General features: G+C 43.2%; 1 protein-coding gene across 3 annotated transcripts in view; it reads left to right on the top strand.

The window, feature by feature from the left end:
* The window catches only part of CENPF (centromere protein F), a 61,665-nt gene extending 44,454 nt beyond the window's left edge, over positions 1-17,211 (top strand). For all 3 annotated transcript variants that reach the window (XM_059146045.1, XM_059146048.1, XM_059146047.1), the window contains exons 15-20: positions 2,034-2,210; positions 2,546-2,707; positions 5,054-5,216; positions 10,570-11,043; positions 12,464-12,642; positions 16,245-17,211. In XM_059146045.1, the coding sequence (XP_059002028.1) occupies positions 2,034-2,210; positions 2,546-2,707; positions 5,054-5,216; positions 10,570-11,043; positions 12,464-12,642; positions 16,245-16,448 (1,359 nt within the window). In that variant the 3' untranslated portion in view covers positions 16,449-17,211. The remainder of the gene's footprint in view (positions 1-2,033; positions 2,211-2,545; positions 2,708-5,053; positions 5,217-10,569; positions 11,044-12,463; positions 12,643-16,244) is intronic.
* Positions 17,212-22,021: the final 4,810 nt, after the last annotated feature.

Consider the following 22,021-nt stretch of genomic DNA (forward strand, 5'->3'; position numbering starts at 1 on the left):
TGCTAAGAATGGCAAAGTCACGGGAAGTCACAGGGAAACGTAAAGCTGGAACAGTCTTTGGATGTTATTTTACGGCAGGGTTCCTGGGGCAGATCTGTATCATCTGGGCTGCCACTCCTCACTGCTGTTTGCAGAGCAGACGTTGCTGATTCATGCCCTCTCCTCTTCCTGAATCTCTTCACACTGAGTCCCCACGGAGCAACTACCGTGCACACAGAGCTGGCAGGTGCAATGAAACCTGTTTGCCAAACCTGGTTAAATGTTGAACACTCGCATATCCGTGATGTCCTCATGCACGTTCATCCCCAGGAAATACTTAGCACAGGGTAATGAGACCATTGGGATTGTGACCCCGAAAGATCCCAAAGAGTTGACATGCTGTTGGTAAGAGCCTGCGTAAGGAGTTGGGGAAATTGGTCCTTTAAATGTGGTATTTAATGAAAATTGAAAAGGTTTGGCATCTCAGCACTTAACTCATGGAATTTTCTGGCAGTGCTGCATGGAAGGAGTTTGTACGAATGATATTTGAGTATGGCACCTGCTGGAATTTCCTTTGGTACTGAGCTGGTTGGGAGTACCCCAACTTGAATCTGGCTTACGGCTCTACTAGAAGGCAAAGCGAGGTGTTTAGGCTCGGTCCGTAGTGCTGGGCTACTGCACTCAGAGAGCTTACAGTCTAGACACACAATACATCATAACATAGGAGCTGTAGGAGAGAAGCTTAATCTCTCAAGTGCCATAAATCAATCAACACGATTCTTTATGGCAAACTTATTGAGAAGTGGGTTGTGTGGGGTAGAGACTAACCTAATTTTGTAGGGAGGTCAGAGAACGTAACCTGCAGGATGTGGAGTCAGCTCTGCAAGGAACAGCGCAGAAGAAGGAAGCTTCTAGGTCTAGAGAACAATCTTAGTTTGTTTTTTTTTTTATCCTAAGAAAGTGAAAGGAAGCCATTGTGAGATAGAAAATGATATGAAAAAAGACTGGATAAGGAAGGTCATCACAATGAATTAGAACAAAATCTAAAGGGATGGCAAATATGTGAGGCTAGAGTTTAAAGGTGAAGGTTTAAGGGGGCTCGTTCGGAATATAGGTAGTACTTACAAATTGGGGGGAATGGTAAAAAATACTGTTGGAGAAGAGAAAGCGGTTTGGTGCAAAGACCCCAGCCTGTGAGATAAGATGGAGGAAGAGGAGCCAGCAGAGAGAATGAGAAGGCATGAGGAGACGAGCCAGGAGTGGAGGCTGCCTCAGGGAGGGAGGAGTGGTCAGCAGCGTCACATACTACAGAGCTTGGACCGGGTGAAGAGTACTCCTTGGGTTTGCAGTGTGGAGGCTGCTGAGGCCATGGAAAACGATCTGTGGAGGAGAAGGTGGGCTATAACCAGGCTGGAGGGCTTGAGTCAGTGGAGAGGAACAAGTGGACACCATGTGTATAGACACACGGATAGAAGCGGTCATTTGGGACCACGCACGGAGAACACAGGGGCTTCTGGCGCTGGAGTCTTGCCTGTCTCACACAGTGTAGGGAGAGAGGAGCAGAAGAGGTGAGGGCATTTGGAAGGAAATTGTCACCATGACAGAACATAGAATCAAGCCTGGTCAAGGAAAATAATGTAAGTCTGGAGGGGCTTCAGTGGCAGTGGGAGTGGTAGGGGCGCTGTTGATGATGTCAAGGAATTACCGCACTGCAAGCACTTCAGTAAATGAGGCTGGAAGCCTAGGAAGTTATGGTCTGGACTGGTTCAGCTCAAGGTGGGTCTCAGAGAGTCTGTGGTCCCAGTGGATATCCGTACCTTGGGGGTGGTTGGGCTGCAACAGAAGAAATTGTCATGGGAGGTGAAGTCACAGTTTCAAGTGAGTCCATCATTAAGGGTTGTAGCACTATTCTATACAAATTTTGTCTTATCTGTAAATTCTTTTTTTCTTCTTCTCTTTTCAGTACTCCGTATTTCCTAAAACTGTATATCCAGGTTCTTAATTATTTTAGCATGATTTTTTTTTTTTTTTTTTTTTTTTACTTTTTCCATTAGGGTCAATTGAAGGAGCTCATGCTAGAAAATAGTGAATTAAAGAAGAGTTTAGATTGCATACACAAGGACCAGATGGAAAAGGAAGAGAAAGTGCGAGAAGAAATAGCTGAGTATCAACTACAGCTGCAGGAAGCTGAAAAGAAACACCAGACTCTGCTTCTGGATATAAACAAACAGGTAAAAACGTGGGGATTGTTTCCTGGAGGAGCCGCAGAGTGGTGTGTTGACCATGGTAATGAGGCATTTTTTGCAAGGTCATGTTCTGCAGGATTGTGTTATAGTCTTCTGTCTCATCACATTACCTGCACTGTCTTCCCTGGTTACCTCACAGGTCTTACTTTACAATGTGAGCTTTTAAAATATATTTACTTCCATCTTGGAATAGGTTAATAGCAGGGTCCCAAGGACTATTTGAAATGGTCCTTGGGACAGCAGTTTTCTTTAGTTTGTTTTCTAGCTGAGAAATTTTTTTAGCTGAGCCTCCTGACTAAAGTAACATTTTTCCTTCTTAGTACGAAATGGAAATCCAGACATACCGGGAGAAACTGTCTTCTCAGGAAGAATGTCTCAGCTCGCAGAAGGCCGAGGTAGATCTCTTAAAGTCCAGCAAAGAAGAACTCAATAATTCTTTGAAAGCTACCACTAAGATTTTAGAAGAATTGAAGAAAACCCAGGTATGTTCCTTTTTTATTACTTCATGACTTAGAATGATTTGTACAGGTAATGGTGGTTTCCATCACATGGAATTAATGTTTTCATTTTAATTGTTACGACATTTTTCTTGGTAGTCAAAAACAAGCGCATCACTTCTCTGCTGAGTTATTATTTAAAAATCAGCAGATGATCGCGGTCTCACAGCTTGAATAAACGTTATGCATTGCTCAGTGAATCCTCTCAAATTAGAGGATGGTAAAAGACTTTCTCAAGATGGATATGAAGAGCCTGATGATAGCAGAGTAGGGCAGGCCTCTCCAGCTGTAGACAATAATTTTGTGGGTAATTCCGAAGTCTTGCTTGATTGGTCTCCAAGTTCACTGCTGTCACCAAGCCCACTTTTTCCGTGGCTCGTGTGGAGATGAAGGTGCACCAGAGCACTTGGTCATGCACTCGTCCGTGTATACTCACCTCTTATCTCCACACAAGGATCGTAAAACTTTCTCCTTTCCAAAGAAGAAAGAGGTGAACTGTACTCTTGGGATTGTTTAGTTATAGGTGGTGCTACAGTAATTCTACTTCTTAGAAAGAGGTGTTTTGATTCCTACCGATATTTTTCATAAGATGAATATCATCCAAGATGTATAAAAATGAACCTGGAAGATAAATACCTATAAAGGTCTTTACTTAAAGGTGATTTAAATTGCAAAAATTATGATGTCGTATATTCAATACATTGAAACAGAAAAATAGGGGCAAACTTCTTAAGTCTGTAGCTCTTAAGTAATTCTCAAGTTGAAGGAAATATACCAACAAAATACCAAGTAGGAAAAGTCAAGATAACATTCATGGTCACTAATGTTCTGCTACTACGAAATGAAACATGATAGGTCTCATAACAGAAGAGTTTCAGTCTACTTTTTTGTTTACTCACTTTCTGCCTTTAAAAAACTGAGGTTTTTTATATAGTTTGGTATATAGTGATATTTTAGTTTCAGGTATGCTTTCTGCTTGTCTGATCTTTGACAGTTCTATTGTGGGGAATGTCTGTGTCTTACACATACTGTGTGCAAAATGGCTCATTGTTAGGTGAGCCCATTCAGATTGCATAATTTTAATGAGCACTGTTGAAATGGAATTAAATGGATCTCTAATCCAATTAATGTTGGACTCAGAAATAAAAATCCTGAAAAATGCAGATTTACTGCAACACTGCTAATATTATTCCAAAATGAAATAGACAAAGAATGAAATCTACTTGCAGTGTGAATGGGATGCCCAGTTCTTTTTTTTTTTTTCTCTTAAACTTAAATAGTTCAGTTTGCCTTTGTATGTTCATGATCTCTTAACAGCAAACTCTGGGAGTTAGTTTGTTTTAGAAGCCTGCTTTTTTTTAATATCACATAATACAAGGCATATGCCATAGATCACATAATATCCCAGCAAGGTATGGGGCAATACTTCATTATCAAATTCATATTTCTGCAACAAAATGTATGATTATGCTTACAAGGTGGGATAAATAAAGACTATATATAAATACCTCTGTATCTGTTCAGGTGAGGTTTTTCCTCTAAATCATTGTCTGAGCTTTCTGGAATATGCAGATGTGGTTAAGGAATCCTGAACTTGTACTCCTGAGAAGTGTATTATTCTATCATTCTCCTACCATTCTATTCACTTTCTATTTGAGCAACTGTAGAACTTAAGTTTGTATCATGAGCCATAAAATTATTTGGCCTTCACTTGGTGTCACCAACACAAATGCCATCTTGGGTATTGAAATTATACAAAGGCACGGACTACAAATGGAAGTAGTTCTATCCTCAAGAATTTTTTTTTAAGATTTTTTTATTTGAGAGAGAGAAAGAGTGAGCACACAGAGGGAAGGGGCAGAGGGAGAGGTGACAGAGAATCTCCAGCAGACTCTGCTTTGAGTGGGGAGTTTAATGCAGGGCTCGATCTCATGACCCAGAGATCAGGACCTGGGCTGAAACCCAAGAGTCAGCCACTCAACTGACTGCACCACTAGGCCCCTCAATCATTGAGAAGTTTTGACCCACCAAAAATATGCCCATGTATCTCCCACCCTAGCCCCTAAGGTGTGATTCCCATTGGGTGAACCCAGACATGGTGGGCTCCTTAGGAACCAAGATTTATGCTTGCTGCCACTCAGAAAGTAACAAAACCACAGTGTCTACTGGGGAGACCTAGGAAATTGAATAGAGAAGATGAATCATTTTTATTTTGAACATCATAATTCTTAAATTTACAATATATGATCCTTAATTATACCTCATGATTATTTTCTCATATACTCATAAAAAATTAATTCAAGGTTTTAAATTCAAGGTTTTGTTTCGTAGGCGGACAATGTAAAATATGCAAATCAGTTGAAGAAGGAAAATGAACGTGCCCAGGGGAAAATAAAATTGTTAATCAAATCCTGTAAACAGCTGGAAGAGGAAAAGGAGATGTTGCAGAAAGAGCTGTCTAAGCTTGAAGCTGCACAAGAGAAACAGAAGACAGGTAGGCGTTAATTGGGCACATCCATGAGCCAAAACCCTTTTCTGCTAGTGAAACCATACACGAATGGTATGTAGACACAGAGATGTTTTTAGTGCTGTGTGTTCTTTTTGTTTTGTTTTTAGGTTTAGTTATTTAGTTTTATTTATTTTTTCTTATGTTCAGTTAGCCAGCATATAGTAAGTACATCGTTTTTTGAGGTAGTGTGATAATTCATTAGTTGCATATAACACCCAGCACTCATCACACTAGTGTAGTTTTCCTTTACTGCGTGTTGATGTCCATTTTCCAGTTTCTGAATTTTCTGTGCAGCTTGGGGTCACAGGATTAGTAGGATTCAGAATGAAGTCTGCAGTTTGAAATAGAATTATTGTGTCTTCTGTTCTATAGAACATATGAAAAACTGGTAGCACATTTTGCAAATGAGCTGTTCCAAGAATTGTTCATGTGGATGTCCATTTATGAAGTTCCTATGTCAAAGGCAGATTGACATTCTGTGCTGGCATTGGTCATTTATCAGTAGCCGATTCTGGCTGTCCTTGGCCCATCTTTGTGGGTCCACTAAATGGAAGGCTTAGGGACTGTAGGTTTGGGTGGCAGGTAAAATAAAAAAGAAATCACAGCTATCCTTGTCACTCTTTTCCACTTACGTCTGCGGAGTAGAATGCTCTCACTGTGTGGGAAGATGGTGCCAAGCCTAGTATGAGGGGCTTTTCTGGACCACAGCTTCACAGGGTGGGTCAGTGGTCTTCCCTGCTTCGAAGAGTACTTGGAGTAAACTGTGGATCCAGGGGGTTTTTCCAGTGGATTTGGTGCCAACCATGGCCAGCTACAAGTTGATCAGGACTCCTGGCTTCCTCTTCATGAGGTCCCCAAAATATCTTGAAGTTCCTTCACTTGCCAGGAAGTGACATTCTTTACTTACCTGGTGTGGCTGCTAAAAACTCTGTAAGCAGGGTATCAGCCCAACATTTCCAAGGGGCTTTATGGCTCCACATTTCATAAAGTCAACCTTAGTTCCTTAATGCTGTTTGGTCCCTGAGTCTGCATGGCTCTCAAATAAGAAATTCCAGTCAAAGCTTTGGTAAAATCACTGAAATTTTCAATGGTGCACTGTTACAAGGAGAACAGATTCTTATTGAACTTCTGCAAATAACTATGACTGCCATGGAAGAAAGAACACTTACTGAGACCTTTCGAATTTTAGAAGGTTCAGGTAGAGAGAAAAGTTAAATGCTTCAATTTGTTTACAAATGAAAACTTCATCATGTTTTTTGTTAAGCCATAGATATCTTAAGAGGAAATTTCTCTTAATCCAGAAGAATAGACAGTAGAGACCAGCAATGTCTCCGACAGCGCTGCAGCCCTGTGCTTGTCCTTTTAGTTCCTTTAGTCCCGCGTTACTGACCCTTGTCTAGTTTGAATGCGACTTTTAGTTCTGGAAATTCTTACTCATTTTAGTTTTGATCTTAAAGATATCAAATATCTGTTTTGTCCTAAAAGTCCTTTATATGAACTTCCTTGAAGATGAAACTCATTTTGCAGGACAGGAAGAACAATTGTAAGTGACAACAACTCAGAATGGACATGGTTAAAGAGCTGATGAGATGAGAGTTTACAGTATAGCTGGCAAGGAAATCAGGTTATTTCTGTGACATATAACACTTCAGTAATTAAAATATCAAGTGAGGACCTTATTAAAACTTTAGGAATTGCATACAACCTCTAGAATAGTTACAGCATTTACCCAAGTGTAACATAAGGTTTATCCCCTGTTTAGCAGTACTTCCTGAGTAACTTAGCATATCAAGATAAAGTCCTAATGAGTTAAAGGGACTTCATTTACAATTTAAATCTTGTGAAAACTTGTTAAACCTTAGAAAGTTTTAAAGCACATGCCTAAATAGGATTAGCCATGCTAAAGACCTGATATAGGCAAAACCTAGAAACTGGTTTTTTTGGACAAGTGTTTACATTTTTTTCTTAATAGCAAATCAATTTTTTTAAAGATTTTATTTATTTATTTGACAGACAGAGAGATCACAAGTAGGCAAAGAGAAAGGCGGGGGTGGGGGCGGGGAAGCAGGCTCCCTGCTGAGCAGAGAGCCCAATGTGGGGCTCCATCCCAGGACCCTGAGATCATGACCTGAGCTGAAGGTAGACACTTAACCAACTGAGCCACCCAGGTGCCCCGAAACATTTTTGAACAGAGAGATCGCAGACTTATGCCAGCATACTTTAAAATCTGTTTATTTCAATCTTAGTCCGTCCTGACCACATCTAAAACTCTGTTACAAAGTCTTCCCTCCATAAACCTTCTACAGCTTTCCTTTGGTTTCTGATTTTGCACCAACCCATTTCTTTCCAAACACCCATCTCATTTAGTACAACATTACCTTATTTTACCTTCAACAAAAATGCATTCCCACTCCTTATAACTTTCTTACATATCTTCTACTTTTCTACATACAGAGTTGTTTCCCTTATTTCCACCAGTCTTAGTTACAGTTAGCAGAATTATGCACTCTTTAGAAACCTTAATCTCTAGTGAAAACTAAAGAGTAGTGAACTGTTGCACCAGAATTCTTTAGATGGCAAATTTGTGAATCAGTTAAGCACAAAACATATTTAACGGCAGATTTAAATATCCTTGGTTTCTTTGCAGTAAGAAGTCAAAAGCACCATCCTATGTCTAGTAATTAACGACTTAGCACTTTATCCTATTTGGAAAAGACCTAGATGTCCAATAAATTTAATTCCATTTATCATCCAAGCAAAATTTTTAAGTTTTAGTTTACCAAAGATTTTGAAAGCTATCTTAACAATCACCCAAGAAGACTTTGAGACAATTATCTAGAGGGCAGGGAAAGGGATCCCGGTTCAGGAGCTCATCAGCTCCAGAGAAGCAGACGCCATATTTTCCCGCCAACAAGGGGGAGAAGGCAGTCCATGTCAGGCCAGACAGGAAATTTCCCAGAAATAAAGGGAGCTTCGGCAGCTGCTTGGGAATATTCCTTAAAGTCCCTGGCTGAAGGATGCCTGGGATCATGACCTGAGTGGAAGGCAGACGCTTAACTGACTGAGCCACCCAGACGTGCCCCCCACAAACGTAAGGATGAGAGCTCCTGTTATTTTACATCCTGTTTCTGTCTGGATCAGTTTTCCTGTGGGCTGTCCGAGCTGCTAAATCAGGTTCTCCCCACACATGCCACTGAGAAGCAGCAGGAGCACCGTGTTCCTGCAGCTCAGCTTCAGGCCCTGGGTCAGAGGAGGACGGTCGTCCCCATGCTTCTTGACTGGCTCATCCTTGTCCAGAGCTCATCCCTGTTGCTGCTGCCGATGCCCCTGGGCAGGGCCTCCCTGATAAGCTTTGCTTCCTCACAGCCTTTGGGCTCATCTACTTGTGTTACAAATATCCTACTTTGGTCCTTCCTATTAGCACAAAAATCGGACTCGAGGGGGCAGAGTTTGGGCTACCTGAAGCCAAGAATCGATATACGGGAACTGGGCAGGGTGCCCGGGAGTCCCGACCACGACTGTGTAAATGACCTGGACAGTGGGTAGGGCTCAGGGCACCCTCGGAGGGCCATTCGACCCCGAAGGTGGCCCATTCCGGTTCACCTAAAGTGCTTAATTTTCCAGGAGACGATTTGACCCCATAGTCTCCTGAGAATCCCTTCTCAAAACTTTTGAGCATATGGTCTAAGACAGTAGGTTTGGAAGAACTTCCACCCATGATGACCAGGGGCTCTCTTGTCTACCCTGTGTGTTCCCTCCCGGTGTCGTTGGCGTGAAGACAGATAAAGGGTGGGTGTCCCTCCAGAGGAGAGACCAGTCAGATGCCCATCTGTCCACCCTCCGAGAGGACACCTGGGTGCCTCTTAGCCAAAGTGAGTCCGTATAAACCCCAGAGTGGTGCCCCAAGGGCTTGCCGTAGACCCTATGAGGTCACTATAGAAACAGGTTAGGGCCCACTCGGACTACGCAGGCTTCTGGGGACACTAAGTGTGCCCACCTGTGGAGCCACAGACTCAGTCCCCGACAAGCAGGGCAAACTGCACATTCACTCCTGCATTCACTCCACAAGTTCTTACATTCCCCCCACACCCTGCCCCAGAGGCCCTGATCTGTGGAATTCCCTTCCTTTCAGAAATTCCTTCTTGTCCCCACTTTCGGGGCATTCCTGACCTGAGGGGCCCTTCCTCTCCCCCCACCCCCCCAGGGAGGCCCGACCTGTGAGACTTCTAAGGGGTCTCTGGGAGGTGGTCAGTCTCCCCTTCCACCCCGACGGGTGGGCCTGACTGGGTCCTGGGGTCCCAGGCCTCACCGGAATCCGACGTGGGGACCAGGTCGTCACCTGCCAGGTCTCCTTTGAGTCTGGTTGGGAACAGCGGGGTGTGGCGGGCCTGAGGCGACTGGGCGGGAGGGAGGCTGCCGGAAATCAGGCCGCGCGCCTTCTCCTTTACGACCTCGCTCGCTCCCTGCCCCGCCAATGCCGCAAACTGCAAACTGGTAGCAACAATGGGCCAGTGTGGTTGGGTTTCCAGGGCAGGGAACCACGTGTTAGGGAACCTGGACTGGGTCCCGATGGAAGAACCAAGTGGCCCTCGGAGACCTTGGAGGATGGGAGGTTTGCTTAACACCGATGGGCTCGGAGGAGACCGTTCTCTAAAAGTCTGAGCCCCGAGCACTCGCAGGGAGGGGAATTTATACCCTTCTACTTCCGTATCCTTGGTCGTTTTAGTGCACGCAGGGAACGGGGTAGGGAAGAAGAACCCAGAAGGGCTTTGAAATAGGGGCTGGAATTGCCTTGCTGGTTTGGTCGGCCAGTTTAGACCACAGTTTTCCCCTTATCACCGCCTTTGAAGCAGCTCTCAAGCACTTGTCCACCAGATCCTCTTGAAAATGGTTTTCAGAGCTGTTTTCTACTTGTCTTGTCACTATCCTCTTCCATTTCCCAAAGCTATTCCAACAGACTTCCTAGTCTTTACCACCTTTTATTTTTTACTCACTTATGCTGAAAAGAATGAACAGGGGAGATTGAGGATGTGATCCATTAACTCGTCTGATCTCCTATGAACTGCAAGGAAGTTTTGATGGGGTGGCTGGGATACGAGTTTGAGATTTTGATGGACTTTATTTAAGCTGTCTTAATGAAAGTCATTTAACCTACTAGAATACGTACTTGATATGATCCCTCCCAAACAAGAGTTGTTTGATCTATAAGAACACACATACATATACTTTCCCACTTCTCTTAAGCGAAAATCTAAGATCAAATCTAAGGTTATCTGCTTTATCATTCTATAGTTAGAGAAACGTCAAGTGGTCTACAGTGTGTTGCTGTTTTTGACAGGTACTGCTGTGGATTCTAACGCAGAGGAATTAATGGCAGAGATCAAAGAACTGAAAGAAACTCTTGAAGAGAAAAACAAGGAGGCCGATGAGTACCTGGACAAGTACTGCTCCCTGCTCATCGGCCACGAGAAGTTAGAGAAAGCCAAAGAGATGTTGGAGACACAAGTTGCTCGTCTGAGTTCACGGTCTAAACTTAATCTCCAGAATTCTCCTTTGCTAAATTCCGTTGTTTCAGAAGACTCTCCAGCCCCTTCTGCTACTGAAAAGAAGTTGTCATCCAGCCAAAATAAAACTTCAGGCAAAAGACAAAGGTCCACTGGGATTCGGGAAGATGGAGGAGGCACAGCGCCTTCTACCCCAGAGACATTTTCTAAAAAGAGTAGGAAAGCAGTCAAAAGTGGTATTCACCCCACAGAGGACACCAGAGACACTGAGTTTGAGCCAGAAGGACTTCCAGAAGTTGTAAAGAAAGGTAGGTATAATTTAAAAGCAAAATTATGTGTGTTCTTTTGAAATTCCCTGTAAAAGTCCACATATGAAAAAGAAGCATTTATGTTTTAGATTATTGTGCAACAGAACTAAATGACCTTCAGAAACAATAGTCCGCCTTTAAACTGGTAAGGTATATTTTTCTTTCTGCATGAGAAAAGGACCAGGACCTAATTACTCATGTTTGCAACACAAAACGTGCTAGTAGATTTCAGAAATGCCTATTCAAAATCTCTTCGGACTTTGATGTTTCTGTGCTGAAAATCCCCAAATCGAGGACACTCTTTAAGCTTTTCCACCTTTAATCTATGTCTCACCCAGGTAGGAGGCGAGCTAGGGGATGTGAGACACTTACCACTTTTTGTTTTTTTTTTTAATTTAAACCTAGTGATCGATCCTTCAAGTGTGGCCCAGGGACCCTGGCCAGTCTGGGAATGGTTTGTTACTGGTCTTTGTCCAAAAAAAAAAAAAAATCAAGAGTAAGAGTTGGGACATTTTCATTACAATTTGACCTGGTAACAACATGCAAAACACATTTTGAGTTTTCTCTTGGTTCTTTCTTGTTGTGTTATACAGAGATTATCATTCCATAGCTGGTTGGAAACCACCCCCCCCACCCCTGTAGCTCAAAGAAATATCAGCACTGATTCTTTGCCATAGATAATTTGAAGAGCACTGTTCTGAGTAATTTTGGCCCTTAGGAAATCTGGCCCCAAAGCGGTTAGCTATCTCTTTCTCATTACTGCGTTTTATTTATAATTAAAGGGTTAAAGGCAAAAACAAATGCTGCTTTAGTTAGCCATCAGCGTGGCTCTGGAGGGTGTGTGACATGCCGACCGTTAGCGTCACTGGGATTGACTTTCTGCTCTTACGCACCTCCGGTCACGTCTGCTCCCACTGTGGAGGGAAACCTTGTGAGCAGACAGTGAGATCCCTCTTTTATAGGGTCGGCTCTCTCCTCCCACCTGAGTAGCAGGGGCTGTTACCATTTTACCTTTTCTCATTTTAAACAAGAGCTGACTTTTTTTTTTTCTCTGCGTTTCCATTTGATCCTCCCTTTTTCTCTCCAATCCAAATTTTATGGGGAGTCTTGCTGGTATGTTCTCCAGATCTTAGAAAAATGAAGAGTTAAGACATCTGATTAGAATTAGAAGAAGCGGGAAAAAAATTTTCTGTTTAATGTTATTTTCCCCTTTTCCATTGTGTTTTCTTGTGTGTCTGGTAAGAAACCACTAGCTACTTGTTTGATTTGGCAACTGTGAAGTCAATCCCTTGTCCACTGGGGCTGGCAGTGTTTCTGGAGTTACTCTTCTATCCGTGAGAACTTCACCTGATGTCTGTTGTTTCCACTGTGGATTCAGTCGGACCTAGCCATGTTGACAGCCAGCATTTTTTGCCTTTAGGGTTTGCTGATATCCCAACAGGAAAGACAAGCCCGTATGTCCTGCGGAGAACCACCATGCCGACTCGGACCAGCCCCCGCCTCGCTGCGCAGAAGTTAGTGCCATCCCCTCTGAGCCTCAACAAAGAAAATCAGGCTGAGACCTCCCAGCCAACAGCTGGTGGCAGCAGATCACAGAAGGTAACTCCTAGGAACCTGGATCTGCCGTCCTAAATCCAGGAAATTACAGGGTTGTCAGGCCAGGGTTTGACACTGACTTGGGAACTCTTAAAAGTCTGACCTTCTCCACACACTGTAAGGAAGCTAATCCTGAGGACATAGTGAGCAGACCTGGGGATAAACATTACATTATCCTGCAGCTGTGGTCTCCTTGATCCGGCAGGCCGCTTAGAGTTTGATGGAAAATGCTCAGTGAGGAGAAATTGTAGATCAGACATCAAAGTGTGTGTAAGCCCGTGTTAAGCAGGACATTGAAGGAATCGAAGAGGTCATCTTTCTTTTGACCACAGGCATTGCTCATTGCTTGTTTCACACTTATTCCTCTAACCCCTTGGACCCCCAGCTGGCAATTCGTTTTTTCCCCTATCTTTTTTACTCCTTTACTTTATAAAAAGCAAATATTTCATTAGACATCTAAAGAAAGGAGCTCTCCTTCTGAGCTGCACTATGAGGACTGTGGGGCTCCTGACTACGATTCCGGTTTCCCTGTGTCTTTGTCTCTCATACGGTGTCAGGCATCCGGCCGCCTATTTGTTGACTTTCTGGAGCTGCTGGTGTCCTCACGTGATTACAATAGGAGAAGTTTAAAGATATGTTAGGAAATCCTCTCATGAAATTGCCCCAGGGGTCATTTTTCTCCCCTCTTTTCCGAGGACCTGTTGGAAAGGCAGTTTCCATGTGCTGTTCAGACTTATTATCCAGGAACAAGAGCTTTGCACACTAGGGGGCCTGCTTTCCACATGCTGCGGAGCCCGCTGAGTGAAGCGGTAACCATGGTTTCCTGCAGGTTCGTGTTCAGTGTGGCGGCACCCGGCCGCCCTGGGCACCAGTGTTGAGGAATCGCGAGGCAGTCTTGTGCGCTTGTGTAAGGGAATGGGGCCTGGTTCCTCTTGACAGGGGGCCCCTGGGAGACTTCCCGGTTAGATGCAAACTCTTCAAAACCCAGCCTATTGGTCAGTCAGCATTTTCTGAGGCGCCTTATAAAATGCTTGCCTCATCAGTTAAGCAAATTTCATCATTCAGGTTGAAAAATAGAGAGCCGAGGCATCTTTTCCAAAGGCAATTGCTTAGAAATAGGATGTTGAGTCCTTGCCTGATGTGCCTGGCTGCGGTCTGAGAGAGACATTCCCTTAGGTCATTTAGCGGGACCTTTGGTGACATCTGTCGGGTTCAAGGTGGGGGAGATGCAAAGCAGGTGAGGGTCAGTCTCCGGGATGTCTCTGGGATGGATAAGCCCAGATGCTCCTCTTTTGTTGGGGACACGTGAGTCATGACTGTAGACTTGGTCTGAACCTGGGGATGGTGGTCAGTGCCAGGGGACCCGACACTAAAGTACAGAGGATGATGGTGATGCCGTCACTGCGGTGTTGGTCAGTGGTCTAGTGAGTACTTGTGTTTCTTACTGTGAATGAGGTTCATTTTTACTGAGCCCTCCACGTGCTTGTCCTCTGGCTGCTGTGGTTGCAGATGGAGTTGTAAGATAGGGTAGGGACCCGGCGCGGGGCTTGATCTGTCAGGACTCCGAGACCATGATCTGAGCCGGAGACAGACGCTTAATCAACTGAGCCACTCAGACACCCCTACACTTAATAGCTTAAATACTTAGTGAATTGGACCTCATCTACCTACAGGGACAAGTCTGAAGCCAATTGACTAACATGAGGATCAAAATCACAGTTTAAACTGATCGCAGCCTATAATAATTTCCTCAGTTCATGATCAGAGAACTTGAGTCTAGAGGGGAAGCCAATGGGTGGGCTTTGGCTATTTAATTGGGATTAAGAAAGAGTTTCATGGCTCAGATACTCTTTTCCCAATGCGAGTGATCTCGATCTCTCTCTCTCTTTTCAATGGTGAACCTGAAGATCTGACTTTCCTACATCTGATGGGTTCAAGGGAAATGCCTGTCTTTTGTATCATTTTCTACTTAAAAAAAGTATCAGTGAAACTCTGTTTTTTTCCTTTAACTTTCCATGGACGGTAATTTTCCATTAAGTTCTGATCCTTCGAGGCTGATCCTTTTAAGTGTCCTGCACACAATCCGAGTTAGAGGCAAGCTTTCCAGGGATTTGATCTGTTGGCCAGATTTACTATGTTTTCTGTAATGAAAAGTAGTTAGCTGCCTTTTAAAACCACCTACTTCCTATGGAAAGAATATAAATGGGGAAATAGTTTCCATTCTTTTTTCTTGCTGCTTCAGGAGGAGGTCACTGGAGTCTGTGGCTCTCCGTCACGTAGCTCCTTCTCCCTGTAGGGACGAACAGGGGTCCCCTCCTTGTTCTTCTTTACCTTTTAAAGATCTTCCTGCTTGAGTCCTCCACTCTTGCCTTTAACTTTGGCTAAATGAAGCTTTTCTATCCTTCATCGGTCTTGTTCCTCTCTCTCTTTCCCGACCCCATATCTTCTGTTATGACTGTGTAAACCTCAGAAACTTGACTCTACCGGCTACCGTGCCCTCTCGACAGCTTCTTAAAGTCCCACATTTTCTTTTCCTTCCTTCCTCCCTCCCTCCCTTCCTTCCTTCCAAGATTTTATCAGACTGAGAGAGAGCACAAGCAGTGTGAGGAGAAGAGGGAGAAGCAGGCTCCCCACTGAGCAAGGAGCTCGATGCAGGACTCGATCCTAGGACTCTGGGATCAGGATCTGAACTGAAGGTAAACACTTCATTGACTGAGCCACCCAGGTGTCCGAAAGCCTCACATCTTCTGAGGTCCCTCTTTCTCTTAAAAGGCCGGTATCAGAAAGTGGATTTACTCTCTTGGGACTTTATTATTTATTCTGCTTTAATGCAAATACAGTATGGAAACAAAACAAGTATAAGTAGAGGAGTAGAGGGGCGCCTGGGTGGCTCAGTTGGTTAAGTGTCTGCCTTCAGCTCAGGTCATGATCCCAGGGTCCTGAAATCGAGTCTCGAGTGGAGCTCCCTGCTCAGTGGGAGTCTGCTTCTCCCTCTGTCCCTCCTGCCTGCTCGTGCCTCATTCAAATAAATACATAAAATCTTTAAAATATATATATAAATAGAATGTTTAAAATGACTATATATGAGGAACAGGTTCTAGGTATTTTAAATGTTGTAAATAAACCTTCCACCATATGAAGATAGTCTTACTCATTTGGATTATATTCATTTGAATGACAGCAGGGCTCACTTGAGCTGAATGAAAGCTGGTTTTGATTCTCACTCAGGCATATATTGAAATTTGCCAGTTAGTCAAGCCTATTCTGGGCACTGGGGATAGAACGGTAAAGAGGACTTTGCCCTCAAAGTTTACCTTCTGATCTAAGAATATCACACTAGCCTTTGGAGTGAGTCTTCTTTGGCCATCAGAGGTGTCAAGGAAGGCTTACAGGGGGAGTCACCAGAGTTCATGTCCGATATCCTCCTAGCTTCTGTGAGGTGGGGCCTTTTCTCAGGGAAAAAGAAATGGTATAGCTGTGTACCTGCAGAGGGCTGAGTTAAAGTTAAACATTTTAACTCAAAATGTGGTGACATAAGCACTTTATTTTCATGTTGTAGAAATGTGAATGTGATTTACGCTTCTAACAAAGATGCTTCGTTGCAGGTCAAGGTTGCTCAACAAAGCCCAGTGGATTCAAGCGCCCCATTCCGAGAACCCACCACGAGATCCCTCTCGGTCAGTAACCTTCCTGAGAGAAGTCCAGCTGACAGCCCCAGGGAGGGCCTGAGGGCCAAGCGAGGCCGGCTCGCCCCCAGCCCGGAAGCTGTCCCCGAGTCCAAGAGCAGTGAGAACTGCAGGGTCCAGTAGAAGCGACCTTGTGTGTCAGGACCCTGGCAGGTGGCCGTGTTTGACCAGAAGGCAGCATGCCTGTCTGCAAAGGCTTTTCTTCAGTCAGAGAGCACATTACTCGTGGGAAGAAAACAATCACTTAGAAATCTAAGTACATTGTACTCTTTAGCTCTCGCAGGTAGAAGTATTGGACAAGTTCGAAAGCACTGATCACCACCTCATGGACAGTTTTCTTCCATGGCGTATGTGGCACCATATAAAGGTTTTGGTGATGTCGCACTTCGATGGCAAGCATGATGCCGTGACTTCTGTTCATATGTGGGTTTCACCCTAAGAGAATCCAAAATATGTCGTCTACTTCCGATGAAAAACTCCCAGGAAAATGTGAACTTTTGCTTTATATTTCCTATGTGTACAGCTAGGCATGAAGCAATTTTAGATCAAGAATTTCTTTCAGTTGAGTAAAATGGAGAAAGATCACGCACGCATAGACACGTGTGAGTGTGATCCTCCTCCTCGTCCGGCGTGGTTTCTAAATGTTCGCGGGTGTGACCTGTACATACTTGTGTGTGGGGCTGGCAGGAGCTGTGGGTTTGTTTCCACTGGGCCTGTTTGCAGGCTCCTTGAAGATGTGGTGTAGCAAGTTTTCTGTCATTGTATTATTTCTTCCTGAGACCAATTTGTTACTGTTCTTTTAGTGTGCGTTCTCACGAATGGTGATCTCGTATTAAAACAAGACATTTTCCTTCCTAATAAAAGTCACTTTTGTTTTCTGTAAAAATGATTTCTAAATATAAATGCATTCAGAGCATTGGCACTATTTCTTGCTAATGTCAACAGCCTCTTAGAAAAGTTTTGGGGCACCTGGGTGGCTCAGTTGGTTAGGCGTTTGCCTTTGGCTCAGGTCATAATTTCAGGGTCCTGGGATCAAGCCCTGCATTAGGCTCCCTGCTCAGAAGAGAGTCTGCTTCTCCCTCTGTCCCTTCCCCTGCTCATGCTCTCTCTCTCTCTCTCTCTCTCTCTCTCTCTCTCTCGATCACATAAATAAAAATCTTAGCGTTTTAACAAATGATACTGGTATATTTAGTGAATGTATTTGGTTATATTAAAAGACATGATTTAGAATGTGGGTCATGTAGATTATATAGGAATTATACAGGAATAATATGTCCAGCCAGTGCCTGGCACATTGTGTGTACCCAGTAAATTGCATCAGCAAGTATACACAGGTATGGTATTTTCCAGCTTATTTATTGATGACAGGGTTTGAAAATATGCAGGCATTATGAGCCACATCAAATCCAAAAACTTTGGAACAAGTTTTTTTGTCCTTGGTCAGGGTAAGAAAATTTTCTAGGACATGAGCAAGTAAAAAATAATTTGCTCTTAGCTTTCAGTTCAGACTGATATATAAACCTTGACAAATACTATCATTTATATTTTAAAATTGGCCTTTGTAAGGTGGCCTCTGTTGTTGAATAATGCTTCAATAATATTAAGCTTCTTAGTATTCATCTACTGAAAGTGATATCCTGACTTTCCTCTTTCTTCAGGGGCTCGGGGTTGTGGTCTGGTGCAATATCCTTATCATAAATCATCCCAAGGCTGCCATGTGCTCAAGGGCATGGCCCGGAGTAGACATCACTGGGATCAGGCCATCAGCTTTGTTGGCTGTCTCCAGTTACTGGAAGATTCCACTCAGTAGGACTCGCTGAGGAGCTCCACGGGTCCTTGAAAGCGTCTTCACGTTTTCCCAGGTGGACTGTGTAGCTGCTCCATGTTATAGGAAATACTTAGCATGCCTTCCATTTTTGCAATTGTTCACAGTCGTCCTAAATGGGCAAGCAGGATATCAAGCTGCAAATAGGATGGAAAGTGAATATACCCCGGTCCCAACTCTGAGGTACCTGTTAAGCCAGTTAGGTCCCAGAAAGATCCCAGCTGACCAATCATATGGAGAAACAGACCAACTCCAGAGAGCCAGGAGTCAGATTCTCAACCTGTACAATGAGGGACTTGGTGGAGAGATTCTTTCATCTTGAATATTCTGTAGGATCTCAGTTGGTCCTTCATTTTATTGGGAATGATCAAGAGTCCAAAGGGGCTGAATCTTTAATAAAAAGGGAATAAAAACCAACATTTAATTGTAGCCCAATTTCTTAAGAATCACCCATCTACTTGCACATGTGTTAACCTTAGAGGTTTGTTTGTGGTTTTTCTCATTTGTCCCCATTCTATTTATTTTGTTGGAACTATGAACTTTTCATAGGTTTCTTTGAACTTGGAAAAAAGTTAAGACCCTTCTTCCCAGGGGCCCCCAACTTTAGGAGGGGTGGAGACCCGTTCCACTTCCCAATGGGTTTGGGTTAGGGAAAAAACTTTGAACTCCTCTTAGGGTGGCTGAGCACAGCGGTCTTAGGATCTTCAAGTTAGTTCTTCCCAGGTCATTCAGGCTATGGCAACATGTCACAAAAGTAGCTTAAATGGGAAATAAACTATGATCAATTCTCTTGATTCATCGGTTTAATATACCACAGTCAGAAAGTTGAACTCATCTGTAGCGTATATTTTATATTTCTCATTTGTGGTTGACAAAGGGAATATCCTTATTTCTTCTGGAGGACACTATGTGTCTGGTATTGGTAGTTCCCAGCTGGTTGTGGAGATGGTTGAGCTAGGCTCTCCCTCCCATTTCCAGCCTAAAAGCTGAATTTCCTTGAGAGGAAGGGGCTTTATGGTTCACTGACCGGAGAGAACACACAGAAGAGATTTTGGAAACGCTTCGAAGATCCAGGCCATTCTGCTGGGAAAAGCCTGAGGACCTAAAACCTAAAACCAGCCTCCCACCTTCCGTGGGTGCCATGGATCTGGTGCCCACTATTCACCTGAGCCATATGGTTCAACTGCTGAAAACACTGTGCGGGACATTACATGCACCTTACACTGTTTTTACGTGTCTGCTCAAACCTAGACACCATTGTGGGGTAGACAGCAGGATCTCCACTTTACAGGCTGAGATCCAAGAGACACAGAGCTACAGACTCATGTCTAAGGAGATCTTGTTTATAATAATGATGAGTCTCACAACAACTTTGCAAAGTGGAGATTATCGTCACTGGATGGAAGATGGAATAGACTTAGGGAGTTGAAGTATTTCAACCTCCGTTTCATGACTTTAGAGCTCAATCTCTTGTTTGTGTTTGCCTCTCTAGAGGCAGACTGTTCCAGAATAATTCTGGTAGCACAAATATTCAAGAGACAGAAGTAGCTCTTCCACCTTTTCTATGCAGTGGAGATGTCCCCAAGCCTAGGATGATGGCATCTGATTTGTGTTACCTGGTACTGCATTTTGTATATAAATAGAAGACTAGCGATACATTTCAACTTGTGAAAATTGTAACTACTCACTTGATGCACAAGCATTATTTACTCAAAACTAAATCCTCTTAGTCTGTTTTGGAAAATCTTAAAAAACCTAGAGATTTGTAAGGCTTTAAATACAAAAGTTTAGTATAATGTAGACCTTAGAAATGAGAAGCGTCAGGGGCGCCTGGGGACTTAGTCAGTTGGGCATCCAATTCTTGATTTTGGCTCAGGTCATGAGCTCAGGGTTGTGGGATCGAGCCCTGCATGGGGTTCCACGCTCAGTGTGGAGTCTGCTTGTCCCTCTCCGTCCCTGAGCTTGTGTTATCTGTCTTTCAAATAAATAAATAAATAAAATCTTTATAAAAGGGAGAAGTGTTGGAATGCCTGGGGTCCTCATGTGACCTTGAGCAAATAACTCACTGTGCCTCAATTTCCTCTGGCAAAATTGGGAAGAATAATACCTTTTGGAATTGTCAGATAAAATTAGTTAATATTTAACTATGTATGATTTTGCAAATAATAAAATGAGGTTATTCTATATAAAGATAGATGCACATAATTTTTAAAATACAGCAGCTTAAAAGTGTTAGATAAATCTGTGTACCCAACACTCCACATTAATTTCAGATTAAGTTCCGACCTACAAGATTCTCACCATTGTCAAGTCCAGTAATGCTTATTTTGCAAATGCGTATAATTGCTATAGGTTTGTAGTATCATTCAGTTACTGATCTTGCAAAGTAATCACCTGCTGGTCTGGGTTTTTCTTTGTTTGGCTCATTAAAAATACCCAAAGAAAACAATTACTGTGATTTAAAAAAAATGAGTTGTATTGGTGATGTTTATATATAAATTAGTTGTTTGGAATTCAGAATATATTTCCTTACAGGAGCAACATTGCAGAATGTGCCTGAACTTAAACTCAGGTAGTCCATGTAGCTCATACTATGTTAAAATGGCAATTACATTTGTTTCAACTATGGAGAACCTACACTCGCAACATTGTTTTTTCTGAAAAATATATATTTTAAGCATCGGATGATCAGAAACTCATTTTTCTACCCCTCAACCATTGTCCAGTGTCACCTACTCTTCTCTTCTCCCCAAATTTGTGGTGATCTAGTGATGCCCGGGGAGAGTAATGGGTGCGTAGATTCCTTTTTTTTTTTTTTTTTCTTTTAAAGTGAGCTTTCTTTTTTTAAAAAAATTTAAAAGATTTTATTTATTTCTATGACAGAGATCACAAGTAGGCAGAGAGGCAGGCAGAGAGAGAGGAGGAAGCAGGCTCCCTGGTGAGCAGAGAGCCCTATGTAGGGCTCCATCTCAGGACCCTGGGATCATGACCCAAGCCAAAGGCAGAGGCTTTAACCCAGGTGCCTCTTTTTAAAAAAATGTTTTTAAAGATTATTTACTTATTTGACAGAGAGATATCACAAATAGGCAGAGAGGCGGGCAGAGAGAGGGGAAAGCAGACTCCCCACTGAGCAGAGAGCCCCATGTGGGGCTTGATCTCAGCACCCTGAGTTCAGGGCCTGAGCCGAAGGCAGAGGCTTAATCCACTGAGCCACTCAGGTGCCCCAGGAATGTAGATTTCTGTCCACCACATTTCTAACAGCAGCTGCTCCTGGTACGAAAGGAAAAGTGATAACTTTTATGCTGGTTCTGATGCTGCAGGCAAGGTCCGTCCTGCTCAATGTTGATGTATTTGTGTGAGTAAATTTAAGTGATTTGTTCTATTTATGTCCTAGAAAATCACAAGGAAACACACATATCCCCAAACTTCACATATTTTTGTTCACTTGCAGATGGGAGTTCCAACCCACAAAATTCTCACCAGCCCCCTTCCCCTCAATGCAAAGAAATGTGGCTGATGAATAAGATGTCTGTATCTTGTTACTCCTCTCTTCTAGGGCAGCGTGAGTTTGCCCAGAGGGTATTGTTTATTTGCATAAGAATACTGTATTTGCCAAATGGAATCCTCACAGTTTCCAATGCTTTATAGCCTTTGGTATTTAATAATCATGTGTTTTGCCACTCAGGAAGAGACCTCAAGAGGTTATTAAGTTTGTGGCAAAACAAAACTGAGGCTCTGGTCTGGATCCCCAGTCCAAAGCGTGTGATATATTACTATCTGCCCCTAACTAGAGAGTGAAGGGATTCAGGAGGCCAGGAAACTAGACGCTGGCCTGACAAGTTTTTAGAATCCCATTCTGAATCTCAATGCC

Source organism: Mustela lutreola, chromosome 14 (assembly GCF_030435805.1).
Source record: "Mustela lutreola isolate mMusLut2 chromosome 14, mMusLut2.pri, whole genome shotgun sequence".
Classification (NCBI taxonomy): domain Eukaryota; kingdom Metazoa; phylum Chordata; class Mammalia; order Carnivora; family Mustelidae; genus Mustela; species Mustela lutreola.